Raw genomic sequence first — 13599 nt, 5'->3', positions numbered from 1 at the left:
GCTAGAAAAAAAAATATACAACTCTTATAAAAGTAATATTTACCCAAGAGAAAAATATTGCTCTTGTTCTGGTTCACCTACTTCCATTTTTATATTGTAGTTCTGGCCAAGAACACCCTCCAGGAGTGCTTTGATCGTCTGGTCTGAGGAAGATGGAGTAGTAGACCGCAGGGAAGCAATTATTTCATCAACAGACCTTGCAACCACTTTCATAAGCAATGCTGGTGTGGAAGTAGGCTCTTCAGGTTTGCTCTGCTGGAAGTTCTTGTATATTTTTGAAGTGTCTGATCTAGTCACATCTCTTGCCTCTTCCAACCGTTCTCGAGCAGACCTCACACTTGGCTGCTTGCTTCCTTGTCTCAGCACTCTTCCCGATTCAAAGTCTAAATCTTGTTGATTTGCTTTTGAAATCACTCTGCTTCTCTTCTTACAGCTTTCCGCAGTTATTTTTCCCTTTCTTGAAATGTTTTTACTTGTATCAGTACCTGTAGAGCTAAATCCATCACCATCTTTAATCGTAGTATCTGTTTCTTCAGTTTTGTCTTTTTTTAAATTCTGGGGATCCATCTGTAGCATATGCACTCTATCCTGTACTTTAATAACACCTTTCGTCTTTTCTAATGAGATAGGGGAGCTATTAACATGAAAATTAGACCTGCAGTAACTTGGCTTATGAGGATGTGCTGGGTGCTTGACCATTACAATTTTTTTAGTGGTACCTGCAAATGAGGCAATTACTGGCAGTTTTACAACTGTACTTTCATTACTACAAGTGGCATTTTCTCTGTGAACTTTTTCAGAGCCACTTCTCCCATTTTTGTCAGCACTGTCTTCTACAGATTTATTTCTTTGAGTCATCACCCTGAGATCAGGAGTTTGTTTTTTCATGTCTCTTACTTCAGAAGATACCCTTACTTTCTGTGAACTTCAGAACACCCAATGAATTAATTAGGAATATTTTTATTTATATTCATGACAGGCTTATGTGGACTCTTTGACCTCTGGAGAGGATAATGTTCTTAACTGATGTGATTGATCTGGTGTTAAATCTTCCAATAAGGGCTAAATGTTCACGTTTCTAGGAGCAGCAACTATTGCTTGTTTGATCTTCAGACTATCCCACTGAGATTCCCTGCATATAGTCTCATGTTCCTTAATCATATTCAGCTCTTCCACAGAATTCAGTCGAAAGTACCCGTGTTCTGTAGCACTTTTATCCTACTGTATGCAACCTGTAAATTCAAACAGAAATTAGGCATTTGTGTTTTATATCCCAATGCAGAACCCAGTCTTACTTCATTTTGCTAAGGGCCCCATTGATTTTAACAAGACTGTTCTGAATGTGTATAATTAAGCACCAGAAATGGCTATTAGCATTTTACCCGAGGAAACAACTGAATTATTTCTATCTTCGGGAGCATTAATTGGGAGTCAGACAGAAGCTCCCAAAAGAGAAAAAAAAATGAGAAAGGATAAAACTCAACGCTTTCTCAAAGTAAACACAAAAAGCTTTTCCCCTGCAAAAACTAGTGACCTCGAGCCCCTAAAAGCCCCACTTCTTCCCCTCGAGGAGGTAAAGGGCTTCCCTCCCCTCAGAAAGGTACCTCACAGCCTGGCAGGCCGCAGCCACGCCGCCGGCAGGAGCGGTAGGACACGAGGAAGCGCCCACGTCACGCACCGGCACAGAACCCACGCAGGGCAGCTCGCGTGCCCCCGCACAGCGCTGGCGGTCTCGAGGGTGAAGACACGCCGGGCCCGCAGGCCCAGGAGGAGCCGCCGCGGCCGCCGCTCCCTGTTGAGCCGGCGGGCAGGGGAAGGACGCGCTCCGTAACCAAGCAACAAGGGTGCCGCGGGGGGAAGAGAGGGCAGCGCCCGCTGCCACCCCTGGTGAGCGCCCCCTGCCGGCGGGGAGGGCTCGGCCTGCGCCACGCCGCGTCTCCCCAGCGCGTCCCACGCCGGCGGCATCGCCCGGGCGCAGACGACACGCGTGACAGCCCCACCGTCCCCACATCCCTCCCCGTGGGAGACGGAGAAGTGAAGTCTTTTACATGTGGGGCATCGGTGGCAATTTACTCCCCTTGGTGAGGTTGTGTCTGAAGATCTGCGAGTTTTAGCGTCATCTGGAGACGTCGTCCAAGCTGAGCCACGGGTCTCTGAAAGGCGTGGTATGGGCGAGGGTGCCTGTATCGTGATAACCTTGTTTCTCTTCTGTGTATGGCAGCCCTTGTTCTGCTATCAGTCACAGGCTCTTTAAAGTTTTGCTCTAAAACCCAAATGTAGGAATGGCGTTGTTGGGAATTCGTGTGCATGCAGTGCAGTCGCCTCCTAAATGCAGTTAGGGATGCATTTTTCCTGTCAAACTAATTTTCTTAAGCCAGTTTGGAGGTGAAAGCCCAACCCAACCCAAAGTGTTTGACTCGTCTATTATCATCAATAAAGTTTATGTCATTGGGATTTAATTTACAACACTGGGGATTGCCTGCAACAGGACACACTCCATCTCAGACTCCATAACTAACCAGCTTTGCATTACTAACATGAGCAAAATTCTGAAACAAGTTTTCTGAGATAAATCGTAACTCCATGTCTTACAATTTTACTAGCATGTCCTTCAAAGAACAGAGGTATCAAATATATTTGACAGCTGTCTGATGAAAAGTAAAAAGAGTTTCCTGCATATAATCTCAGCTCAAGGCACTAGAATTTCCAACTGCTGCAACAGGTCACCAAATTAGATTTGTTATCCACGTATGTCTCTTCTAGTGGGTAAAAATTAAGTCACTTTTTTTTCTCTTTGAGTTTGGGTTCCCAAACACCAGTGTGAACATGAGGAACTGTAGGGACTAACCGCATATGTTGGATCCAAATATGTCGCTCAACTGATTGAAAGGCTCCACTGATCTAACAGGCAAATGTCTTCTATTGTCTTCTTTCTTTGTAGCTTTCAGCTACAGCTTTATAGCTTTTTTTCCTTCTCTCTTTTTTTTTTTTTTCCTACCTAGTTGTATTCCTGGAGTTCAAGGGAGTAACCAGTGCACTTTTTGAAAACAGTGCTTCTTACGCTGGGTTAGCTGGGCCACTTTTAGCTTGCTAATGCAACTAAAAACTTATTGAAGATGAAAAACTGATTAGCCAATCACATTACACACGAATTAAGAGCAGGTTTTCTTCTTCTGATAAAGCCCTGTAACACACCCTAGGAAACTTATCTGTTTGGTATCTAATTCATTTCCTCCTCTCTCTAGCAGGAATCCCAGCATAGCTGGAGGAGCAGAAGGTGGAATACGAAGTTGTTGATCTGTGTTGAAGGATTCCCATCAGCTGTCCAGGCCATTGAAGCAGTTCAGAACAGGAAAGAAGTGTTTGATTGCCTCATTGAAGATGAATCCTGTTAGCAGTCTGATGCAATTGTAAGCCTAGAGAACGGATCCATTCCAAACTAAATAGGAAGTAAAGCCTCAAGAATTTCATTTACCTGGAACAGTTTGTCTCTGCAGGAGTCACAGTGGGATGTGGAAGAAAAGAACCCGCATGTGAAGAGGTATGTGCATCAGGAAATTCCAGTAAGAAGCAGCTGAATGGCAAGAAGTATTTGCATCAAAAAAATCTGGGGAAGAAGGAAAAGTCCTTACACATGGGTTTCCTGTTTAGGTTAATAGTTGTGGTAAAAATGCAAAATTAGTGTGCTGTGTTATCTTACTATATCTGCTGTCTGCCAGGTCTGCTTGTAGCAAACCAGGGGCTTGTTCCTGAAGAACGTAGTTAGGTTGTAAGAAAGGTTCAAACCTTGGTTCATAAACATTTCTAGTTTTACAGCATTAAGACTCTAGGTCTTGCAAGCCAAGGGAATAAGCACCCAGTGGGAGCTGTTGTCAAGTTAAATCCCAAATGCTATATTTTTTCCCTACTAAGGCACACACATTGCTGAGCAGTCATTTCAGAAGTGAATGTTGCCCAAATATCCTCTAGATCCTCAACTTGAGCTTCAGAGGTGACATCTGCAGAGATTCTCTGATTCTCTGATACACACGAAAACAGGGAAAGCTTCTTCCCCTTTCCCCAGGTATTATTAGGATGCGCTCTTCTCTTAATGATCACAGTGATGCTTGAAGCCTGGAGATGTTTTTTTTATTAACATTAAGTATTTAGTTAAACAGGTTAAGCCTCATCTCTGTAGCTTGCAAAGTCCAAAATTTAATCAGTAGATGAATCCTTATACTTAACAAATGGATCTAGATTTGGAAAACCTTGTGCAAGTTCAGTCCCTGGGTACACATTATTATTTTTTTTAATTAGCCTCACCAGATCCCTAAGCTTTCTAGTATCACATAAATTTTTTCATCTAAGTTATTAGTCTGCTAATGTTACAAGGAAGGGCTGTTTTTTTTTTTCTTTTTAGAAAGAAAAGGAATCATTTAAAAATGTTCAGTTGGTTGGAGAAAGTCTGAAAACAGTTTCTTTCCTCCTAAATTAGCTGAGCCCACGCCATATAGGAAATCTTAGCACCAGTGCACGTTATTGCTGCAATCCAAGTTCATGCTGAACTGAGGCTGAGATGCACATGGGGCCCACAGGCTTTGGGAGGAAACCAGAGCACATCCAGGAGGAGTTGATGATGCCCTCAAATAGTCACCTTCATCTAGGCAATCTGGAATCAGGACAGCATGGTGCATATGAAATATGTACAGCCTGGTATGAACTCTCCAGAGAATGACAGAGTTATTGGGAAGATGAATAACAATTACTTAAAGGAAAGAAATGAGGCAAAAGTATAAATACTTTGCTAGCTCTTCTACAGCTTACATCTAGTTTGTCACTAGACACTAAGCCTCGCCTTGGCATCCTTTTCCAGCTGGCTGTGAATCTCTGTTCACACGGAACAGTCCAAAGGCCCACCAGCCCTGCTGAGGGATGCTGCTCTCTACCTTTTGGTGTGCTACAGCCAAAGTACCAGTCTAGTCTGCCTCAAAATGGCAGAACATTTGCGCAAAGCTATTCACCAATGCAGTAATTCTATCAAGGATAACAGCATATTTACAAATCGAGTTTCACCATGATGCCCAGGTAGCATTATCCCATTTTACAGACTGGGAGCTAGAATGAAAAGAGTTTGAATGACTTTCCAAATTCCCCTAGTAGAACTGGTGGTGGCAGATTTATAACTGAGTCTGTGCTTCTGACTGAGACTAAGTAGAAAATCAGAGTTATGTATCCTCAGGCTACAGGCTACTGTTTGCTCTTTCAGGGCATCAACATCTTTGTTTTAATATTTCTGAAACTTAAATATATGTAAAATGGCTGTAAATACTCAGGGAAAATAAATTAATTTTAAGCTAAAATACTGAACTGTGAAGTGTGGCCACTGGGAATACAGCACACAAACTTCTCTGACAGTTACACATTGGGGTAGTAATCTGCAGTATAAGAATGGACTAAACAGGTTGGGGGGAACTAATCTCTTAAATCAGACAGTGTCAATACTGAGAAGCTTTTTGGTTAGTTGCAAGGGTTTGATCCACCTGAGCTGAAGGAAATACTTTTTTTTTTTTTGGTGATCAATCTGTATTGAATCCTTTGTGCAGTAAGCAGCAATAGAAAGGTTTCGTGGAATTAGTATTATAAATCACACACTCAATCCCTTTGTCAGTGTTGAAAGCAATGTCATTGTTCTAATCACTATATCCTATCTTTGATCCATAACAAATATGCACGCCCAGCTCTACTAATCTCCATTATGATTGTGAGGTATCTATCTGCCAGCACTATGCCAGCAGAAATAGTTAAAATTTTTCTTCCTCCTATGATTTTGGGCTTTGTTTGTGATTGAAACACATGATTTAAATAGTGGCATTTCCTTATAATTCAACAGAAAAATAAATAAAAAGTTGGAAACAAGATGGACTCCTTTTATTAAAAAAAAAAAAAGTAATTACAGTGAGAAAATAATTTGGTTATTTTAAGTCATTATGAATCCAGATTTACTTTTTAGTATGACATGACTATATTATATTACATATATTATATATTATTTTATATGTATATATATTTATAATATATATGTTTTCAAATATGTGCCATTATATTATATAGCCCAAGAAAAATTACATCAGTTACCTCTAGAAGCCCATCACACACAGCCTTTATTATAGGCACAAGGTCAGAGACACTCCTGGCTTTGAAGAAGGCTGTAAGCTATAAATGGAGAAATTACAGCTAAACACCTGGCAAAGCCTTTCCTGGGCTCAGCCCTTTACTTGCTTTAGTTTAAAAATTTTATCATATTATCTCTGTTTTCCATTGTCTTTCAAGTTAATACAGCAGATTTTCAGTCAGCTTTTCCAGTCCAACTCTTCTGTTCTCTTAGGACAACAGCTTGGCTGTGGATATATAGATGTAGATACATACATGTGTGTTTGTAGATCTCATAAGTTTCACATCTGAAGATTCAGGATTGGGGGACAAACACAAGAAAAATGTTCTCATCTGATTAGTTTCTTCAGCAAAAGGAAATGCCCTGAGAGAGTGAGAAGAGGTGTCTGTAGAGGTTAAAGTTCCAGCTATGTCTAAGGATAATGTTAGAAAAGATTTAAAGGACTTCTGTCACAGGATGGATGATGAAGGGAATATTCCTAGATAGTGATCCTGAAAAGAGGAAAAGGATTGTTTGTTCAGTGGTTAATAGAAAAGCCACCTAATCCATCTATGAAACTGTTGGAATGAAAGAGAGGATCTCTCTCTTTTGGAGGGACTGATGGAAAGGTCAGGTGTTGGATTCCCTCCCTATCACCCCACTTTAAGTTGCTTCCAAAAAAGGAATAAACCTGAAACCACATGCACTGCAGAAATACTTATGCAGCTGCCGTGTTGGCTGGAGAGGGGTGGAGGAGGAATGAAATAAATCCGATTCTTCCTTGTCTCTCTGGTAGCTGCACAGGGAACTGAGCTCACCTGATGGCAGAAGGGAAGGCATACAGTGAGTTAAGTGACCTTCCTGATGTCATTCTCTTAAATCTACTCAGCAGGGAGATTCACCCTTAAAATACTTGAAGCAGCAGCAGAAGGTTAGAACAACTGCTGGGAGGAACAACCACTCTACAAAACACTGAACAGCTGCTGCCTCTGAGGAGTCCTAAAATGTTACCAAATCCAGACCTTCTTCAACTTTCCTATAGATGCTAGTTGAGTATCATTTTTTATGGGTCTCACTTTTGATATTAGGGTGTTACCAGTTGATACTTACATTCTCACATTTCAACTTAAAACTACGAGATGTTACACAGGGCCTTTGGGCATCCTTTTCCAGAGCAAACATCATTTTTACTGCATATAGGTTAGTGTATGTCCCCATGATGAAGTATGTGTGCTCATGCTGCCATGCATCCCACAATTGCTGGCTGTCCAGGTTAATACAGCTCAAGAAATTGTGCAGTTAATGCAGTCTGAATTCATTCATGCTCTGGGAACTGTAATCTGGGTAAAGCTGTGGAGCTGCTCCCTGGAGAGGAGTTTAGATAAGCCAGCCTTGATTTTGTACATTTGATTCTTCAGAGATGAAGCCAGCCAAGAAAGCCATTTGTGATGGATACTGGTCTCTCACAACTGCTATAGAGACAGGGAAATGAGTAATTCTTTACAGGCAAAGAAGAACAGAGCAAACAACTTGAAAATTATGATGCTATGCAGTAAAAGAAAGATAGTGGTCCTCTGCTCACCATTGCTCAAATTCCAAGGTACAAAACCAAGTCCACCTTCTGCATAGAAAGGCCAGTTTGCAGAAGAACTGAAGTATTATATTGGCATGAGTATTACAAAGGGTTGATCAGCCTTGCATTTCTTGCCCAGTAAGATGCTTGGTTTACATCAGTAAAATAGATGTTCTCACTGAGAACTCACTGCAGGTTTTGGAGAAGCAAGACTCCTGGAGAGTGGAAATACCTTTTGTTCAACCAGTAAATATTGGGGGTGGTGGGAGGAAAGGACAGACTTTGGTCCATGAAGTCACTTGGGCAACTTTAGTAAAGAAATAATTTTAGGATTCATGCAAAAGTGTCTCTCCTACTAAGCTTTGTTTCTTCTGCCAGCTTATATAGATTAACCCCACTCACTGTCTCAGTTTGCTTTCTTGCTTCCTTATACATGTATCGCAAAAAATCTGTGTATGTCTTGAAATATCATTTTTGCAGTTTGGGTGAGTTTCTACAAAGTGGGTGCCATTGATGTATATGTGTTTATCTCTGTGCAGAATCTAATTCCCTCACCTCTGATACTGTTTGTTGCATGTCATATTACTGTAGCTAATTTAAAACAAAACAAACAAAACTTTCAAAAATATATGGATTGATTGCATAAGACTTGGCACACTGATTGAAATAAACAACAGAAGCATTTCCATTTATGCTTCAGTAAAACATAACATAAATAAACACTGAATAGTTGAAACAAATACCTACATGGCTGCTCTTGGATCAAATGAGAAATATCAAGTGCATTCAATTTTATATAAGTAAGTAAAACACACTTGGTCAATCACACACTGCAGTGTGGACATCCTGCCAACTGGAGTTCTGCAAACAGCATACACACATCTAGCGCTACTAGCAAAAACAAAGTAATTGTATGCAATGGGTCATGATTTACTCAGTTAAGAATGCCTTTGCTACAGTAAAGAAAAAATAAACAAGAAAATAGTAGCTTCCTTACTCTCACCTCTTCAACCATCGGATGTTAATTTATTATTCATTTTGTTATTTGTGCTTCTTTCTCCTTTCACTGATCTGATACATGAGTATCATTGGGTGGGAGGTGGTATTTTTTACGTCGGGAGTGTCACTCAAGTCACCACGTGTTAAATGATGCAAAAAATAAAATAAAATAAAATAAAATAAAATAAAATAAAATAAAATAAAATAAAATAAAATAAAATAAAATAAAATAAAATAAAATAAAATAAAATAAAATAAAATAATAATCCGGCAACGGAAAATCTCTAATGCAATGGGTCACACAACATCTCTGGAACCTCCTGCAGCGCCCATGAAAGGAGCACATTGAGAGTGATCCGTGAGAGCCCGGTAGGCCCGACACCCCCCGGGACGGCAGGCCCGGGACTCCGGAGGGGCAACTCGCCGCTGCCCTCCTGCTGGCAGCAGAGCGGCATCTGCTCGGCGGCCTGGCCGCTCTCGAGACCCCTGCGCCCGGCGGGGGCGGCTGAAAGGGAGTAAAACCTGCGGCCCAGACGCAGGCAGCGGGGAGGCAAGGCCCGGCGGGGTGAAGAGTGCGTTCCCCCGGCCCACCATACCGGGGACGAGGCAGCAGGAGGGCAAGTCTAGTCTGGCCGGGAGGATTCAGACCACGGATCTTGAGGAGGAGGAGGAGGTGCAGCCCGGGAGGATTCAGACCATGGATCTTGCGGAGGAGGAGGAGGTGCAGCAAGAAAAGGGGGTGCCCCCTCCTACCTCGGGTCGGTCGGAGGAAGGGAGTTGCTTGGTCGTCACGGTCGGAGATAAGCAAATGCCACGCAGAAAAGGTTCCAAAGCAAGTGTTGACCCCACGCAGTGCCCTCACCTGCCCAGACTCTGCTCCTGAACGAAAGGAAGGTAAACGCCACCTTATCGCACCGCACCAGCCGGAGAACGCCGGGGACCGGGGCCGCAGGAGCCACCACCATGCCGTGGGTTGCTCCGGGCAGTGGGAGCCCGGACGGGTCGAGGGGGAGCCCCACCGGCTCTTGTTGAGTGCTCAACGGCAGGAGCACAGACATAGGGCTGCTCTGCCTGTGTGAGGGTAGGAAAAAAGCCCCTCGTCTCGACCGGGTCCCTCCGGAGTGAGGGGCGCTCCCGGCAGTCACCGACCTCTGCTCCGGGAGCGCCCCAGGACCGCCCGGCCTCCCACGCCGTCCAGAGGACCCGGCTACCCGGACACAATTATTGTTTGTCCGCTTGGGTGGGAGACAATTCCTTGTTGGAAACAGATGAGAAGAGAGATTTCCCACTGTCGGGAAGGATGGATGAGTAAGGACAAGGATAGGATGGGAGCAGTTCAGAGGTCCCACGGCGTTTGAGGCGATCCGCAGCGCAGGGTTGGGCCTCACTGGAAAGCCGGGTACCAGCGACCCTCGGCAGGAGACAAATCGGCGGAAAATAAAATAACGCTGTACACTGAGGAACAGCGAACGCATCCCGATGCGGAGCTCACTTCGCAGCTCCTTCCCGAACTAGACTTCTGCCTCGCACAATTATTGCCGAGAGGTTCGCAACCAGGAGATTTACGTTTAGGTAAAATAAAATAGGATCCTGCAAGTTAAACCGAAAGGGTGACCGGCATGTGCTGCACCTATCGCGAAAAGTCGCTCCTAGGCTGGAACGAACTAAAATACCTCTCCAAAGTTAAAATTAAAGCCCCCGCTGATTCCTACGGCCGCCCTCGCCACGCGTGGGGCAGTACCTGTGGGCGGCGCTCCCGAGCAACGCTGGGCAAGGGGCGCCAACGGGCTCCCGGGCCGTGGTGGCTTCCCGCGTGGGCAGCGCCGCATCGGTGCCGGCTCTGGTCCGCGCAGAGTAGCCGGATTCCCATTTCCACGGGCAAGTCCCTCGGCCCGGCCTGACAGTCGGGACGCCACAGGGGTGCGCTTCCTAAAGGTAGCCGCTTGCTGAGTGCTATCTGCGGGGCCCAGCTCACCGCCAGCGCTAGTAACATGGGCTCCTGTGGACGTCCTCCCCTCGCTGCGCACACACACACACCCTCTAACCACACACACATACTTTCCTCTTTTAGGTCAGTTATTAGGAGACCTGCTTCCTTCTAGGTGGGAAAAATGCAGCCCACCTCAGTCTGCGCTTTTTTCCATCCTGCACAAACAGTTCCTCCTGAAAAAAAAAAAAAAAATTATAATTATAATAAGCCGGTGTAGGGCTTGATCGGAAACTGTCGCTACTCTAGCCAGAGCTGGGTAAGGACTCCGTGTAAGTCGGGCCAGGGCTACCGTCCTGAAATCTATCAGACGCATGAACAGTTAAGCGCCTCTGGAGAGTTCCAGCTTGCTGTCCCTCATGCTCTGTCCTAAGATAGTTCTTCCCTTCCCACTGAGCCAGCTGCAACGGGTACGGACAAATTGTGTCGGACTTTCGGATCATCCAACATATAGTTTCGCAGAGGTTCAAGTGCAGGGAAAGGGCAACTACCGAAATACCGTATTTTTCCTGTGGCCGTGGGCAGAGCCGTCATTACACTCTTCTTCCTACACGGAAGGGTTTTCTCCACCAGGGTTGCAACGCGGCAGCCGGAGCTGGAAGTAATTTCCAGCAGCGGCTGACTCTGCCTCAGGCTTGCTGATTTGTACACCAAACCCAAACACTAAGAAGATTACGGACAGAAGCCGGTTTGTGCTCTCACCTCGGGGAACAGCCTCAGCGGGCGTTGAGCCCGGAGCCTCAGCTGGACAACAGGAGGCGCTGCGACTTTGCACAACCCCTGGCCTCTCCTCGCTCCCAGCTCGGTGCGGCGCGGCCCGGCCGGCGGGCACCCTGGCGGGGGCGTCTTGGGGGGTCTGCCGGCGCGGAGAACGGCTTTGCCAGGCGCCACGTCTGCTGGGCCTGACGATACGCCTCCGCGATTTGTAGCAGCGCCCGAGGAGCGTGGCTGACTTTGTGCCTGCACTTTTTTTCGAGGTACCGAGTGAGCCTTGAGTGGGCTGCTCGGCGTCCCGGCGAGTGTTGCTCCCGCGGGGTTGGGCTCCGGTAACCGGGGAAGCACCGCCCCGAGGTCACCCAGCAGGTAGGCGCCGCCAGTGAGGTCGTTGGGACCTCTGCATCACTCCCAGCCTCGCCGCATGCAGCTGCACTGCCGGGGGTCTGCGGTTTCTAAACAGACGTCAGGTACTGAAATGAACAAGCCACCGACTAAGAGTCTCTGTTTCCAGATGTATAGACCGCTTCCATGAGGGAAGCAGGGAGCGTGAATACATGAAGACCACAATTTTAATGTATTTTAGATGTTTTCACTGGGTTTTGTTCCAATTTACATGGGTGTAGTTTGACCATTTGAAAAAGTAGAGTTTTAATCCGGTGCTTTTATCTATTTTATTTCCTTCAAGACACATTTTCATCCCTTGTTCTCGTCTGCTGATTCCAGAGTTTTGTTTGTCTCGAGGATTTGACTTAATTCTGTTGCCAGTATTAAAGAAAGAAGGACGAGGAAGGAAAGAATAAAAGAAAGGGATAACAGAAAACGCATTTAGAGGACAAGTTAAAACATATTTGTCGAGGTGGAGATATGCTATATCTCGTTATTTGAATCCGGGGTCTCTGTATAAGAAACTTTAAAATCGAGTTAGTGAGAGTGACGTTTTCGCCGATCACTCGAGGACAAATCACTGTGGAAGCAACAATGATCCTGCTTGGACGATAAACATGCCAGGCAGAAATTCAGACCCAGATGTGTGTTTTAGTTTGTGTGGGATGATACACAAGCTTTTTTCGAAATCCCAAAAAATTCTATTTCCCGTTCAAATCCCCATTCCCCGGAAAGGTATTTGGGGTTGGACGGGGGGGTTGCTTGATTGTTTGTGAGTGGGTTTTTTAATTTTGCTTTTTTTTTTTTTTTTTTTTACTATCAGGTGATAAAAGTTGTAGTAGCTAGGTAGGAACAAACTCATAAAGGATAGGGCAGAGAAACCCAAGAAAAGTCTGTGGTCTTGACTTAAACTCGAAGAGCTGGACAGGACAGGAGCAGAAAATGCTCGATCCGTCTGCAAAGACTGAGACATTCTCTCCATAATAATAAAGAGTGCTGTTCAATGTCAATGTTTTATTGGTGTTGCCTCTTTTTACCTTTTATCAGCCTTTGTAGGTTCCTCCTCCCCTGTTCTTTGAGAGAAATCAGGTCAATGAGCAAGAAGTTGGTAACGAGATACCCGCTACTTATTATTGCTGCTTCGAGGTGCCTGGCATCAGAGACGGCTTCCAAATGAGCCTTCTGGGCTGGAGGCTTTCCACAGTAAAGACATAAAATGGTTCCAGTGACTCACCTGATGTTTGCCAAGTAGAGGTTAATATCGGTGGATCCGCATTCAAGCCTCTGTCCGCATTTATCGGGTGCCTCTAGTGTTATGTCTCAAGGCAGTGACTCACATGGTTTCTAAACGTAAAGCACTAGAAAAGAAATATAATCATCACCAACTACATAGGACGGCAGCCCCCACGTTCAGCCCAACGGGAAAGCGGAGGGCAGCGGAGGGCTTTGGGAAGCGCGGAGCCGAGCACTCCTGCTCGCAGCCCAGAGCATCGAGTCCCGGTCCCCTACGCCGCCGCCCCGGTGGCGGGGGTGGGCTCCTCGGTGGGGGCTGGGGGCGCCGCGGATGTACCTGCGCCGTAATCAGCTTTGAAGTGAAGGGCAGGAGCGGGGAGACCGCGTGGGCTGCAGGACTCGGGACTTTGGAGCACGTCCTGGCCATCAAGTTAAAGGCGCATCTACCGGACTTTAGTAAATACTGCCCCTAATCTCAGGGGTTTAAGGCTGGATGGCCTTTTGCATTCTTTTCAAACGGAGTGGGCTGCCCTTCCCTTATCTACCTCATTTCATTTCCACCGATCCCTCCTAGCA

At 45.4% G+C, this 13599-nt stretch overlaps 1 protein-coding gene and 2 long non-coding RNA genes across 8 annotated transcripts in view; 1 reads left to right on the top strand and 2 right to left on the bottom strand.

Annotated features, from left to right (window-relative positions):
* The window catches only part of TTC6 (tetratricopeptide repeat domain 6), a 68896-nt gene extending 67105 nt beyond the window's left edge, over nucleotides 1–1791 (bottom strand). For both annotated transcript variants that reach the window (XM_071809413.1, XM_071809414.1), the window contains exons 1-2: nucleotides 1605–1791; nucleotides 82–1232 (exon numbers count right to left, since the gene is read on the bottom strand). In XM_071809413.1, the coding sequence (XP_071665514.1) occupies nucleotides 82–888 (807 nt within the window). In that variant the 5' untranslated portion in view covers nucleotides 889–1232; nucleotides 1605–1791. The remainder of the gene's footprint in view (nucleotides 1–81; nucleotides 1233–1604) is intronic.
* The window catches only part of LOC139828112 (uncharacterized), a 21879-nt gene extending 15984 nt beyond the window's left edge, over nucleotides 1–5895 (top strand). For all 5 annotated transcript variants that reach the window (XR_011739392.1, XR_011739391.1, XR_011739389.1 and 2 more), the window contains 2 exons: nucleotides 101–245; nucleotides 3249–5895. This is a non-coding gene — a long non-coding RNA (uncharacterized lncRNA). The remainder of the gene's footprint in view (nucleotides 1–100; nucleotides 246–3248) is intronic.
* On the bottom strand, nucleotides 5896–13599 carry LOC139828113 (uncharacterized). Its single transcript, XR_011739393.1, has 3 exons — nucleotides 13361–13599; nucleotides 11392–13148; nucleotides 5896–10865 (listed from the first exon to the last, which is right to left on the bottom strand). It is a non-coding gene; the product is annotated as an uncharacterized lncRNA (long non-coding RNA).

The sequence above is a fragment of the Patagioenas fasciata genome, chromosome 5 (assembly GCF_037038585.1).
Source record: "Patagioenas fasciata isolate bPatFas1 chromosome 5, bPatFas1.hap1, whole genome shotgun sequence".
Classification (NCBI taxonomy): Eukaryota; Metazoa; Chordata; class Aves; order Columbiformes; family Columbidae; genus Patagioenas; species Patagioenas fasciata.
This window is presented reverse-complemented; position numbering and strand designations above follow the sequence as displayed.